The 13,749-nt window shown below is 34.5% G+C and overlaps 1 protein-coding gene across 5 annotated transcripts in view; it reads left to right on the forward strand.

Annotated features, from left to right (window-relative positions):
• LOC109540285 (afadin) overlaps nucleotides 1–12,341 on the forward strand; it is a 153,462-nt gene extending 141,121 nt beyond the window's left edge. For 4 of the 5 annotated variants that reach the window (XM_048665236.1, XM_048665238.1, XM_048665240.1 and 1 more), the window contains 11 exons: nucleotides 1,441–1,600; nucleotides 1,702–1,893; nucleotides 1,954–2,206; nucleotides 2,285–2,597; nucleotides 4,897–5,053; nucleotides 5,115–5,322; nucleotides 5,381–5,861; nucleotides 5,918–6,090; nucleotides 6,228–6,478; nucleotides 6,588–6,735; nucleotides 8,892–12,341. In XM_048665236.1, the coding sequence (XP_048521193.1) occupies nucleotides 1,441–1,600; nucleotides 1,702–1,893; nucleotides 1,954–2,206; nucleotides 2,285–2,597; nucleotides 4,897–5,053; nucleotides 5,115–5,322; nucleotides 5,381–5,861; nucleotides 5,918–6,090; nucleotides 6,228–6,478; nucleotides 6,588–6,735; nucleotides 8,892–9,221 (2,666 nt within the window). In that variant the 3' untranslated portion in view covers nucleotides 9,222–12,341. The remainder of the gene's footprint in view (nucleotides 1–1,440; nucleotides 1,601–1,701; nucleotides 1,894–1,953; nucleotides 2,207–2,284; nucleotides 2,598–4,896; nucleotides 5,054–5,114; nucleotides 5,323–5,380; nucleotides 5,862–5,917; nucleotides 6,091–6,227; nucleotides 6,479–6,587; nucleotides 6,736–8,891) is intronic. The other variant, XM_048665237.1, reaches the window with a different exon arrangement.
• Nucleotides 12,342–13,749: the final 1,408 nt, after the last annotated feature.

Raw genomic sequence — 13,749 nt, forward strand, 5'->3', positions numbered from 1 at the left:
CGCATGAATGAACAACTTAAATCTACTTTCACCTCTAGAAGAAACAGTGAAACTATACAACCAAACAACGCTGTGAACAGCGACTTAACGAGGTGCGACAGTCTGGAAAGGTTAACGCAAATGCGCAAACCAAAGAAATTTCCCGACTCCTACATAGTAACGAGGAGAGGCAGTTTTCGAAGTCAACGACTAAAGAATAGTGAAAGCGGCAGACCGAAAAGTCCAAAGATTATTGTGTTAAGGAAAAAATACATGCCCAAAACTTGGAAAAGTTGCTCAGATATAAAACCAAGGAAGCAAGTGAAGAAATGCTGCAAGTATGCTAAAAAGAGCTGTCCAGTTTTACGAAATTCTTCGGATTCACCCAAAACAAACCGGAAAACGAAAAGTTGTGCTTGCATCAGTGAAGAAAACATTCTAGAAAGCGTTTCTGAAGGACAAATTTCTTTTGCAAATGGGCTTAATGATGCTTCACAGGTAGTTCTAAAGCCATGTACAAGGGTCTGTTTTGCTCAAGTTCATGACGAAATTGCGAATAGTTTTCAAGACAGCTTTAGTTCACAATGCGATGGCTTCGAATCAGAATCAGATGACATTGCAAGAGCCGAAATAGTTCCTATGCCTCGACAACGGCCAGGTTTCGCCAAACAGTATTCCTTAGGTAATTCCCCAAAAAGTAGGAAATGGCTGGGTAACAAAACGCCATTTAAAACATTAAACAGGCAGAATACTATGCCCGAACAATCGAGATGTTGTTCAAATCTTCATATAACGGAAGAAAACGACAACGATCCATTTTTCATCAAGAGCCGCGATGGTATTTGCTTTGGCGGTCAGCAGCAGCACGCTTCTGCTAGGTTAGCAGCCGGTTTTTTCCCCGCCTCTGGCTCTGCTTGTCTTGTTCATCGTAAGCTTACGATACAGTTTGGCGCACTTCAGTTTTTTTTTTATTAGCTGCAGTATACAAACTTTTCCGCTTTATAGTATTCACTATATATTTTTTTTAATTCGCCAATTTATAAATAGTTGCCTTGTTTAGAATCTCTCTTATGCTTATGTTGTAGTTTTAATTGTTAGATTTTTGTTGATTCAGCACATCTTAATAATTTATTTTTATTTGTAGAATAATGTCTGTAACAAATGATTGAGTATTCATAACGCATTTATACCTAATACTTTTCCCGTATTTATTGGGCGAGTTATCTGTATAGAAAATGTAGATAATTAGATCTATTTTCTGTGTATGAATATTCTTATGACTGGTGGTAACTATAAACAAATTGAATCAGAATCTCTTCTATATTCACCTTTGTGTTATCCACCAGGTATAATCTGATCTAGAATCCGAATAATGGACAAAATTATCGAATCGATCACATATTGCTGAATGCTCAATCAGAATTTGACGAATTGAATTTAAACTAAACTTGTACATTTTAGGCCCCAGGCGAATGTCTGAACGTGACTTGCCTACTCGAGTTGACTCTGAGCGCACTATTCCCTCATCCAAATCCGTTCCTGCATTGCACCAGATTCATTCGACCACACAGGAGCAACAAAGGGCCTCTGGTAGTCAACCAAATAATTTCTTAGCTGATGGGTAAGCAGTTCATTTGATTTTCTCTATTGATCAGTGTTCTGTTTCCAACTTTCTATCATTGTGTAAGTGATATTTGTTATCCACATATATTTTCTATTTAGGTATAGTAGAACATCTTCGAATAATAGTATAAACACTAACAACCCGCCCACTGGACTTTCAAACGGCCCGATCGGTCCAACAGCCGTACGAAGTCGCTCCACTCACAATTTGAACCAACAGGATGGAGGATTTTATCAGAATCTTAGTGTTTATAGGAATAAAGAGCCCAGTCCTCAGCAACTAGGTGACAGGTAGGATTTCTGGATGCTGACTTACGTAAAATATATGTGTAAATCGGGGTAATTTTTCAGGACTTCTGCCCTTCGTTCCTCCCAGAATTCGTTACAATCATCTATAACGTCCCCTCCGAATTCCCAGCGCCCTTCTTCGGCATACTATCCCACCAATCAAGCGCAGCCCAACTTTAATCGCCCTAATCTCCACCAATCGATACCAAATTTGAAAAGTCCACCTTCCATGCAGCGACTGCAACAAGAAGATAACGGCCGACTCAGTGGCAGTTATCCCAATGTTGGCGGCCCAGGACAACAACAATATTATGGAGTAAGTGGATTAGAATTCCTTATTGATATCTGCTATCTATCACGTCGATTTTCTCTAAACAAATTTGTTTTTTATTAGCACCAACTACCTCAATCACAACAACAGCAGCCTTATATTCGACAACCGGCTCAACCAGCTTATCCAGGCGCTGTCGATGACCCACTAAATCGACAGCAATATAACTCGTCATATGCGAACTCAAGCCAGCCATATCCATCGCCAACGCACAGCAACAGCACAAACTATTCAGCCATGAATAATGGAACTAACAACTATTCTCAAGCAAATAGTGCACAACAACATGCCATGTACAATTCGAGCTTGAACAGTGCTGGTCCTAGCAACGGGCAGAAATTTGAAGAAAGGGTGGATCCCCGGATTGACCAAAGAGGTAAATATAGCAGAAATAGAGCAAAATTCAATATTTCAGTCTTCAAGGCAATGAAATTCTTGTTCAAAAATTTACTCTCCAGGTACAGTATGCACAAAATAGGCTTAGTACTTCAGATAATTAATAATTTCTCTGACTTTACTTTGGACTTATCGACATCTTAAAAATGCACAATCCGCTTCTTTCTTTTCCGGAAAATCGCTTGACACCTAAATAATCATTTTTAATTATAGCACGAGACCAATTGTTGTTAAAATATGTACCTACAGTTGTAATTAATAAATTACATAAGAAATAACAAAAAGTAAAATAAAAAAATTACATAAGTCATATTTAAAAAGACAATCATAAATGACTTAATTTTGTGATAAATATGCTACCGATATCCAATATTTCTGTAATTCTCTGCATTACATTCTGTAARCTCTATKTGATTTCTAACAATAAAATTAATTCGACACTCGTTTGAATTTATCYACTTCRTTGGTCAGCGATTTTTTTTAACAAAAAGTTACTCTAAAGGCTKTTCAATAGATATTACCGATTAAGATACAGATAGTTACAAAWTAGTCTAAGTAMTTCATATTATCAAATCTTCTCTGGCTTCACTTTGGGCTCTGCGGCCTCTTAAAAAAGATCTTCCAAAAGTATTTATTTGAAAAACGCATCTTTTTTTTGTCGGAAAATCGGTTGAGCACGACAATTTCCATTTKTAAGTATGCATTTTTTAAACAACAATGTYATTTTTTTTTGCTGAGCCCATCCTGTTTTATGTAAGAGGAARGAAAGTTTCTTCAGTTCTTGTATAATAGAACTTTCACCTATATTTACAATTTCTTAAGAAACTAAAATAAGGTTTTYGTATTKWAAAAAAGTTTACTATTATGCCWTAATAATTCTTCGCTACCCTGTATAAACTGAAAATTGCTACTCAATGTACATTTTTATCAAAACTCTATTTATRAAAGTGCCATATTCCGAAATCACTTTTTCACTTTATTGWAAAAACTGAAAAAACATCTTTAATTACTCGAAACCATATGWRRMYARTAMAAAGTAAATAGTTCCCTTTGATTGTAAATAATAAATTACTTAAGAAATAATAGCAAATAATATAGTAGAAAAAAGTTAAGTCTCATTGCAAAACAAAACCATAAATACCTAACTTACCTAACTAAACTTCTCAACAAAATGAACGTTACCTACGTTAACCTCATCCAAAGTTAAACTTTGGAAGTGGATAAATTGTGATTGTCTGGACGATTTGGTTTCTGTTTGCAGCGTTACTGAGCCCCATTTGTTTTGGTAAAAAATTGAACCTCAAATACATTTTTTACAGGGTGGAAAATGCAAACAATACCAAACGTTTAATGATAAACCAAAAATCTCGAAACGGTTTTTGAATTTTAGGACCTCTTTTACAGGGTGGTCTCAAAAAATCCACTTTTGGCCTTAATTCGATAGATTTTCTGCTCTTGGATCGATTTTCACGATTTGAGCTGATGTTGAAGCTAAAACTTGATATACGAATGAATCTAAGACGAAAATTCGATATACAGAGATTACATAAAAAATTACTCAAATCAGAATTGCCCCCTAAATCTGTGATTCTAGCAAACTTTCAACTAAAGTGAAGTTCACTTTCAAATATTTCGCTAACTCGCTATATTGAATTTTTTTCGCAAGTCTATCAACAACTTAAATTTCAGCATTCCTAGATTTTGAAAATTGGTTMAAGAGAAAAGRAGTTATTACTGCAAGACAGAAAAGTAATTTTTTTAAGGCCACTCTGTAAATAACCGAGATGGTCAAAAAATTCTAAAACTTTTCCGGGATATGCGATCTAAGCCTTTGGTGCTGAAGTACAAAAAAAACGTTTTTTGTCCAACTGGGGGCATTTGGATCATTTGCCACCCGATAGAAACTTTATCTGAAGCYCTAATTTTTTGCAAAGATTAATTTAATATACATACATATATATAAAAGATTTTGCCTAAAAAGAATTGCCCTAAATAACGCCTCAAAGAGAAATCAAATCGCTAGCAGAAATCAGAATTTATGGAGTTCCAAAACTACTGGGAGTTTGTCCGTGTAACTGTGTCTGTTTTGGTGAGCAGTTTTGTTACACTGCCATAATTTCGTGATATGCTACTTTGAAAGTACATTTTGATCATTTATATTGCTTCTATAAGCTGACACTCGTTTTGGACTAGTTGGTAGAGTAAAAGATAATCAACCCTTAACAGCAAAAAATTGAATTACACTAAACGAAATTTTATAATACGATTAATTATTTTAGGATATGCAACACCAAATACCGGCTTGTTAAGAGAAGATCTATTGCGTCAGTCCCATAACACGCGACATGATGAGATAATGCGATACCCAAGCACTAACAACGTTCGCATTTCAGAGGCACAGATACAAAACAGCAGAGGCAGTGAAGATCTCAATAGGTACTTAATCTTTCTTAACTTTTGTAAAAAAAATATAGATGAAACTCATACGGATTCTCAGGCACCAAGAAATTCGAAATTCCAGAAGTGAAGATGCGCTTAAACAACCTGCTCTTCGGGGTGAAATGCTGCGCTATGCTAGCAGTGGCAATATACGGGCACACGATATAAATCAACCTTTACGGCCCGGTCAAGATCAGCAGCACCGCTTAAGTGGCGAGGAGAGGCTAATGCGAGGCCAAGCAAAATTAACGGAAATGGGTGAAGAGGTGAGTGGAACTGCTGGGTGGAAAAATTAAATATACAAATTTTAACGTTCTATTACAGCTAAAGAGGAGACAGCAACACCAACAACAACCATCTCAACCTCGGGTGTTAACCCAAATGCCCCCCAATGCATACTATCAGCAGCAACAACAGCAGCAGCACTACTACAACAACCAGATGGCACAATCCATGCAAAACCTCTCAATAAACCCAACCTACCAAAACCAGCAACCGTTACCTGCTGGTTACAACCAAAACTACGCAGTGAACCAGGGCTTCTATCAAACATACGGACCCAATTCTCCAACCTATCGGCCTCAAAATAATTCTCAAAAGCCAGCGAAAAGGCCAGAATCGCCTCCAGTTCCTCCACCTACCAATACGCATCCATTATATTCTCCGACTTCACCGGAAGCTCCCACCACATACACAGCTTCTAATCAAGACCCGCCAAAAATGGCATTGTATCCGATGTCTCCAACTACCAACAGCAAACCTCCAAGAGATCCGTGGGCGCGAGAAGAACAAGAACGACAACAAGGTATGTAACTTGTTGTTTGTTGACTGAGAATATTATATTTGGACTTGATTTTTCAGAAGCAAGACGAGAAGTCTCACGGCAATGGCAGGAACAGCAAATAAGGGAATTGATGACTTTACCTTATCGGACGCAACAACAGGAGGAGCAGCTCAGGGTGCTACAATTAGAAAGGGAATTCCAAAGACGCGCTCAAGAAGCAGCTGGAGAGGACGACGATGAGACCGAAAAGGTAGAAATCCAAATATTATTACAATTATAAACTATTGTTTCCGTTATTATAAGTAACACTTGTGTGGTGGATACCAGCAAATGCTTTTAGAAAAAATTGTTCGATTTGAACACATTCGATTTGTTATTTGTTTGTAGGAGTCTCCAACGCCTCACATGCCTCAACCTGTCTCCAGTCAGACCGTGATAAGTACAGTGCCTTCTACGACAGTTTCCAGTAGACAGGAGCAAACACAGCCTCCTCCGGCTTCAATTTTGAAACCAGGAGGAAACAATTCACAAGTTTCGCCTTCGGCTCAAAGCAATGTTATCTCGAGGGAAAGTCATGCCACCAATCAGCGACCACCTTCACCTGCTGAACCCATTCTGGCCCCTCCTCCTCCAGAGAGGTACTAATATTTGTTGTTGCAACTAAATCAAATTCTCAGAAACTGTTAATTTTCGAATTGATTTTCAGCAATCATTAAATAATTTGGCTTGAACTGCATATTTTTGCAGGGGCTCTAGTTTTGCTGTTATGTCGATGCGCGGAAAAGATTCGAAACGCGTGTCATTTGATCCAGTGTCGACTCAAAATAATATTCAACAACAATCGCCCATACCGACTTCTTTACCAGTGAAAGAGAATGCAAGGGAGGATCCAAATGTAAGTAGCATATAATATATTTTGTTACATACGTTTTATAAGGTTTCCTTCAGGGTTTATTTCAAATTTTGACTTGTTTTTTGTGTAATTTAAGAAACGTGAATTGCAAGATCAACGAAAACAGACATTAAAAACAATTGCCCAATTAACATGATGTCGCTGCTCCACTAAACATGACTGTTAATTGAAAGAAATCCAAGTGCAACGTTATACAAAATATACTACAAAAATCAAAATTTTAAACCGCTTTTTTAGAAAACAAAATCTAAGTGTATAAAAATTGGCAGCAATCTAATAATTATAGTACAATTGGTATTGGACAATGGAAATTGTAGCACAATTAGTCCGTTTCGAAAAAAATGCATAATTTAAATTAATTACATATTTTTTTTGGGCGAAAAATTAATAACAGGCAATTAATAGGTGGAAAATGTTGTTGAGGTTCCAGCTTCCAAAAAACACGAAAATATTGGTTATAGGGATGCAGTTTATGGGGTGAGAACGGGTTTTTTGCGATTTGAGGCGATACGTAGCCTCCAAGCGAAAAACGTCCGATGGCAGAGTTGTAGATAAAAAAAATTAAAAACTTTTGTATTTAACACTTTTTGACATAATCTGAAATTAACATTCAAAATGGCAAAAAAAACGATTTTTCATTATGTAATTTTTTCTCCCATATTAATGATTTTATATACATGAAGATCTGTAAAAGGATGTCTATTTTGGTGTTAAATAAGCATGATTGTTTCGTAGTTCAGATGGCGACAAGTTTTCGAGTTAGGTATATTTTTCGATAAAAGTACTCCACTTTCCCACGAACAATTTTTTTGTACTTCAAAGGTCTATAAGTGATCATAAGAGTGGATTTCAAATATATATTTAATCATAGTTGTATTTCAGCGCAAATATGTAAGTAAAGAATTGTAGCAAGTTTATGTTATTTATTTATTCATTTTTAGCATAGTTTGGGCTACTTACTGCAATAAAATTATTTCAACTGTAATCTTACATTAAATAAATTTGTATTATGTAAATATATATAGTCAACTATTAACAAGAATAATGAAGAAAATAGAAAATTATTGAAATAATTAATCAAATCATGATTAAGAGGGACTTTTCAGTTTTGCGCAATTTTCAGCGGTTCAACGATAAATAAACCATCAGGTCACAGGGACTTTTTTAAAGTAGACATTATAACAATTACAATTATCCCGTATGTACTTTGCACCACAAAGGTCAAGACAAAGAATTGTTCGTGGAAGATAAGTGTATTTTTTTTTGGAAAATGTCTATAACGCGAAAACTAGTCGTCTTCTTAACTGCCAAAAATAATGCTTAATCAGTACCAAAAATAACATACTTTTACAAATTTTCATGTAAATTAAATCATTTATGCGCGAGAAAAAAGTGAATTTGGAACTATGATTTTGGATTGCTTTATTGTCTACAACTGTGCCATTGGGCCTTCTTCGCTAAGTCACGTTTCGCCGCAAATCGCAAGAAAACTCGTTTTCAACCGATAAGCTGCATCCACATTTCACCATTTCCAGTGTGTTCGTGTTTAAATTAATTTCTTTCTTAAAGTTGGAACCTCACCAGTATTTTCCACCTGGTCCTTGCCTATTGTGATTTTTTTTACCATGTGAAAATTCTTATCGTCACAAGCCTATAATCCCGATAATAACTGTATAAGTAGAAGATCCCCATAATAATCAATTTTGAAAATGCATATAAAAATGATTTTTATGTTATGTAGAAATCTACACAATGACCCACTTAGAAACGGCAACATTTTGTAACAGAATTTATTGAGTTTCAAAACATAATTTTCATACATCCGGTATAAGTTTACATCGAAATCCTAATATATGTGGCATGAATAACTACTCAAGTGGTCCAATATTTTTTTTTATTGTGCTGCACTTTTTACACATTCTTTACATTATGCCATAAGGGGTTCAAAGTTTCTATATTATGCAGTATTGGCACAACCTTTATTTTGTTGTACGGATATTCGTATTGAAATGCAGGGTGTTCCATTAAGAAACAACAAGTTTGATAGGTACGTTTTTTTCGCACCCAGGATAATTTAAATACCCATTAGTTTTCTCGTGAAGCAGTGTTTTTTAAAGGTGTAAATTTTTATTTTACAGAGCTTCATTCTTCAGGCAGAATCTATGCTGGCTTCCCCCACGACCCCGACGGATCCCAGTCTGAACGTTGCAACCGCAACACCGGGCGTAATCGGTGCCCAAGAAGTGTATAGAGATCCCAGAGCTAGACGATTAGCCGAACAACAGAAGAAAAGCCAGAATGAAACAACCCCAGTGCCAGAAAAATTGAGTTTTAAAGAGAAAATGAAAATGTTTGCAATGGAAACCGGTGAACAAGAGACGCCGAAAGACAAAAGCAAAATTAGTAGGGCGCAAAGGGAAATTGATAATCTCGGATCGCCGCCGCCTAACTCGGGAATGGTGCACTAAACGGAGTTTTAGTCGAATATTATTGTTATTTATTTTCGTAGTTTAAGCGATATTCTTTTTAGTTCAGTTGACGCTTTAATCTAAAACGGCTTTTTATGGTCAGATTCGGACTCATGCAGACCTAGTAAGAGCTGATTGCATATTCCTTTCTACACATGAGTATTTGTATTATTGGCTGAATCAAATTGCATAACAACGAAATATTAGTTTTACAAAGTTAATATACAATCCAATGTGGGCCTTGACTAGTCACTTTTTTAATACAAATACAAATGTCTGGGTAGGACAACTAATAAAAAGAATGACAAACTTTACAAAAACGATAAATAATTCCAATAAAAAAGTTTCGTTAATTCTTCAATTTATCTGGTAAATTTTGGAAATATTACAATTGAGAAAAATGTTAATGTACCAATCGTAGTTTTAATCTCTTCAATAGCAGCGTTAATTATATTTTAGTCGATCTTGTTAAACTAGATGCACTAAAATGTTCCTTGTAAAGCGATTAAAAAACTATTGAGAACCAAAAGTATTGCAAAGTAAACTGCTAATAGTTCAGCTAGCTACTTGAAACATTATTTTCTAAAGGCCTATTTTGCCAGAGAAATTGCTGTTATTTGCTAACTAAAAATATTAATAATTGACTGATATTACCCTAATTTGACTCAACTTTATCTGAATAGTCAAGTTTTAATTTTGATCTTATCAGCCATTGATTTAGGATAGATTTGCTGGTAGGAAGTATAAAATTATGCATCAGTATTGACATGAAATAATTGTAAATACGAGATACATACAGTTTCTCATATTTACTAATTATTTTCAAAAAAGATCTCCTTTGATAAGATGTAATGGGAGTCAGAAGATAAGCTAATATATATCTCGAATAGTTTTGTAAGGCGATTAAAAACAACACCAATTTATTTCAAAAAATACTAAATAATATCTACTATACATATATCTATTACGGATGGTGCCTATACATTTTCTAATAGAGCAGTACTTTTTTCATGTGATGTCTTCAACGTTATGGGACCTAAGGTTTTTAAGCAGCTAACGATCTTTATTACTTGTATCTAAGGGTATAAATATATTGAAAAAATATGCTGTAGATGGACCAAAAATTAGTCTTATAGAAGTAACAATTTTGATCATATCTCTCACCCTACCGTCCATGCTTGAGACCATGTAGCCAATTTACATTTGTCGTTTTTTCCCCTTGTATTGTAGCCATAAACTACACCGCAAATACTAAGATTCTAATTTGGAAATAACAAAAAACGACAATTGTAAATCTATCTCTACGAATATCCTACTAGAATTTAGAGTATTATGAACTTGACCAGATATTTTAGTATTTGCACGAACATCATTGACTAATTGAATTGACTTTACTTATCAAATTTGGGTTTAAATCAACTAATAATACTTACCGAATCGATTAATATCGAAAATCATGTACATATTGCTTAGTAGTTGTTTGTATTTTGTGTCTGTTTCAGTGAGCGTTCTTAGAACCTTTTTTAGACACGCAATGTTCTGTTACAGATTTAGCTGCTATTTACAAAAAAAAATGTCAAATCACTTCCGTTACATCAGTGTGCTGTACGCAATTTTTCATAGAAATACTTATAAACACAGTAAAGCGCATACTACCTCCTTATCAAGTGCTTCAACAATTAGAAGATTAACCGGGGTTCTATTGAGTGAAAAATGAACTGGAAAAAAACGTCCAGTTCAAATATTTAAGAATATCTCCTCTATTGTAAAAACATTTCTATATTTTGAGAAGCAGATGAAAACCAGTTTGTTTTTATTAATTGATTTATTATATTCATCGAATCAGTTCGTTATCGAATAATAGTTGAAAGGCAGTGGTAGATGAGATGGAATACAAATGGCTGTTCAACAATATGTCCATTATCGTGATGGAAAAATTCCTTTAATAAAATTCGTCATTTTCTCTAACCAGAAGGAATAGCAAGATTTAACGAAGTTAAGAGATTTTTGTAAGCGTAATTGGAAACAGCCTTCAACTAAGTAAGCCTAAACATATTTAGGAAGAAGTTGAGCCAGCAGTACCATTTAACGGTGTCTTATAATGAAATTATAAAATACGTCATTTTATGAAATCAATTCAATTAGTCGTGCACGTAATAACGTAGTGGCTTATAGAAATAGTGATTGTTAAAATGAAGTATTTGTTAAAATTTAGACATTTATTATATTCCAAATGTATATCTACTATTTAGACATTCATATTTACATGTTAAATGCATAATTAGAGGATGGATGCATTAGGTTGCATTATATAAGAAACATTATTGTTTTGAGAATTCTTTATACTGTATTGTAATGTTTATTTCTATTGAGGCAAAGTAAATACCTTTTTAGAAATTGAGATTACGGCCATTCTCTTTTACAGATAAGCAATATTACTTTGCACATAAGGACCAATTATTACTCGTTTATAATACGAAAATTCTATGTATAGTGTTTCAATGTAAGTGATTACTTGTATAACATACGATGCTAAAATAAGTGTTCTAGTTTTTGTTCCGATTTTTTAGTTAAGTTAAGATAATTATAAACTAGACGAGAACTAAAACATTTATTATTAAAAACAAGCTAGCATAGAGCTTTGATTTACATTTTGGAATTCTCCCTCATGTGATGAAGCTATCTATATCTAGTTCGGTACTATCATGTTATACAATATTCCGGATGTTTCTGCACTGTATAAATAATTAAAATACACAGTTGTCAATAATTAAGAAATTGGCATTATTTGTACGAACTCTGTATTCAAAAGCATTCCCTAAATTCTTAAACTTTTTTATGTTTTTTGTATTATAAATAGCATTAAGTTTGATTTAAGTTTCTACACTTTAAAACCTCACCTTATTTATCTAAGCAATATGTATTTATGTCAATATTTAGTGGAGTTCTGTACATAAGCATACAAAGAATGTATATTGTACTAAACGTAGAAACTTACTGAAATCTTTGCGTTTATGATTTAGGAATAATATATTAAAATAAGCAAAATTATGATCTGTTGAATTATGTAATACTTATCTATTTCTTTCAAATAAATAAATTAAGAATGTAAAAATTAAAGTTTAGTTAGTATAATTAAATACTTGTTTCTGCTGCTCTCTTCCATTCCTATTCGAACTGTGTCATAAAAGCGAATTGTGGTCCTATTCACTCGTACCTCCGTTACTTTTACATTTAACTTTTTATGTTTCATACAGAAAGCTCAGTTTTAGAAATGTATACTGCATTTTGAAAATTTGCTTATTTTATTTATTAGTTAATATTTGAATATATTTTAAAGTTAATTAATAATAATCTTACTATTATTGTTTTGTATGTGTTTCGTAAACCTTTCAAGTACTGTTTATTTATTAATTTAACACTCATAAATGGGTAGAAAATATACAATACTGGTGATGCACATAGACCACAATTAAATCAAAGTTCAAACGCATCAGCTAAGCTGGTAAAACTCAGTTTCTAACGATAATTTATTAAGCACTATTATTATTACCAACTTTCATCCTGCAGTTAACAGGCAGGCAAATCACTCCGTATACAAAGTGTCGTGCAGGTCGCCACTCTCCGTGGATATTTACAGACGGTTGATCGAGATTTTAATTTGATTAATCTAGTTTCTGATTTTTATTTTTAACYATATCTATGGTTTTGCATTCTTTTAAATTTACAATTAAAGGATTCTTCGTTGTGTTCCTTGTTACTTCGGGTTAAACTTTCTGGCATCCCTGAAAAGCTTACAGGAGGAGGCTGAGCTGACAAAGCAACTCCCTTTTTGAAACCTTGGAAGAGGACTTGAAGAAAAGATTGGAAAAAGAGTTGGAGCTTAGGACTTCCTCTGGCCGATCTATTTTTTGACAAGAACTCTAAGCCATGACTGAACCAACCCACACTTAGTTAAGGGGTTTGCTGAATATGGCCAAGCTCGGCCACTCCAATGGTGGGGAGAACACCATGCCAAAGAACGCATCAGTGTTGGCTCATAGTTCTTTTGTGGACTTCTGCCACCCAGCTAAAGATATCGATGAACAATTTAAAGACGAAATGGCGATCCCGTCTCCGCCGCTTTCTGTCACCAGTGAATGCTTGTGATTTAAAGAGACGTCGCGGTGAGTTAAAAATATAGGTAAGATACAAAGAGTCGACGACCAATTTTGTTCGTTGCATGGAGGAGTTAATATTTAGCCAGCTTTTCCAAAAAATCGCAGCAAAACCGCCCCATAAATTGAAGTAAAATCCGCAAAAGCCGCTTCATAAAATCAGCAAAGCTGCACATGCGAGCAGCATGAGTATGGAAAATCGCAAAATAGAAACTACAAACCTGGTTGCCATCTACTACTACGATATAATTTGCCATCCGAATTCAGACCGCTGAAATTCCCTAAATTTCCGCAAACTTAACGCCATTTGGTGGCTTAAATTGAAAAAATCAATCGCTAGTCTAATTAAAACCTTGATCTGGATCACATAG

This window comes from Dendroctonus ponderosae, unplaced genomic scaffold (assembly GCF_020466585.1).
Source record: "Dendroctonus ponderosae isolate FM_Combo_2020 unplaced genomic scaffold, Dpon_F_20191213v2 Dpon_F_20191213_3, whole genome shotgun sequence".
Taxonomy (NCBI): Eukaryota; Metazoa; Arthropoda; class Insecta; order Coleoptera; family Curculionidae; genus Dendroctonus; species Dendroctonus ponderosae.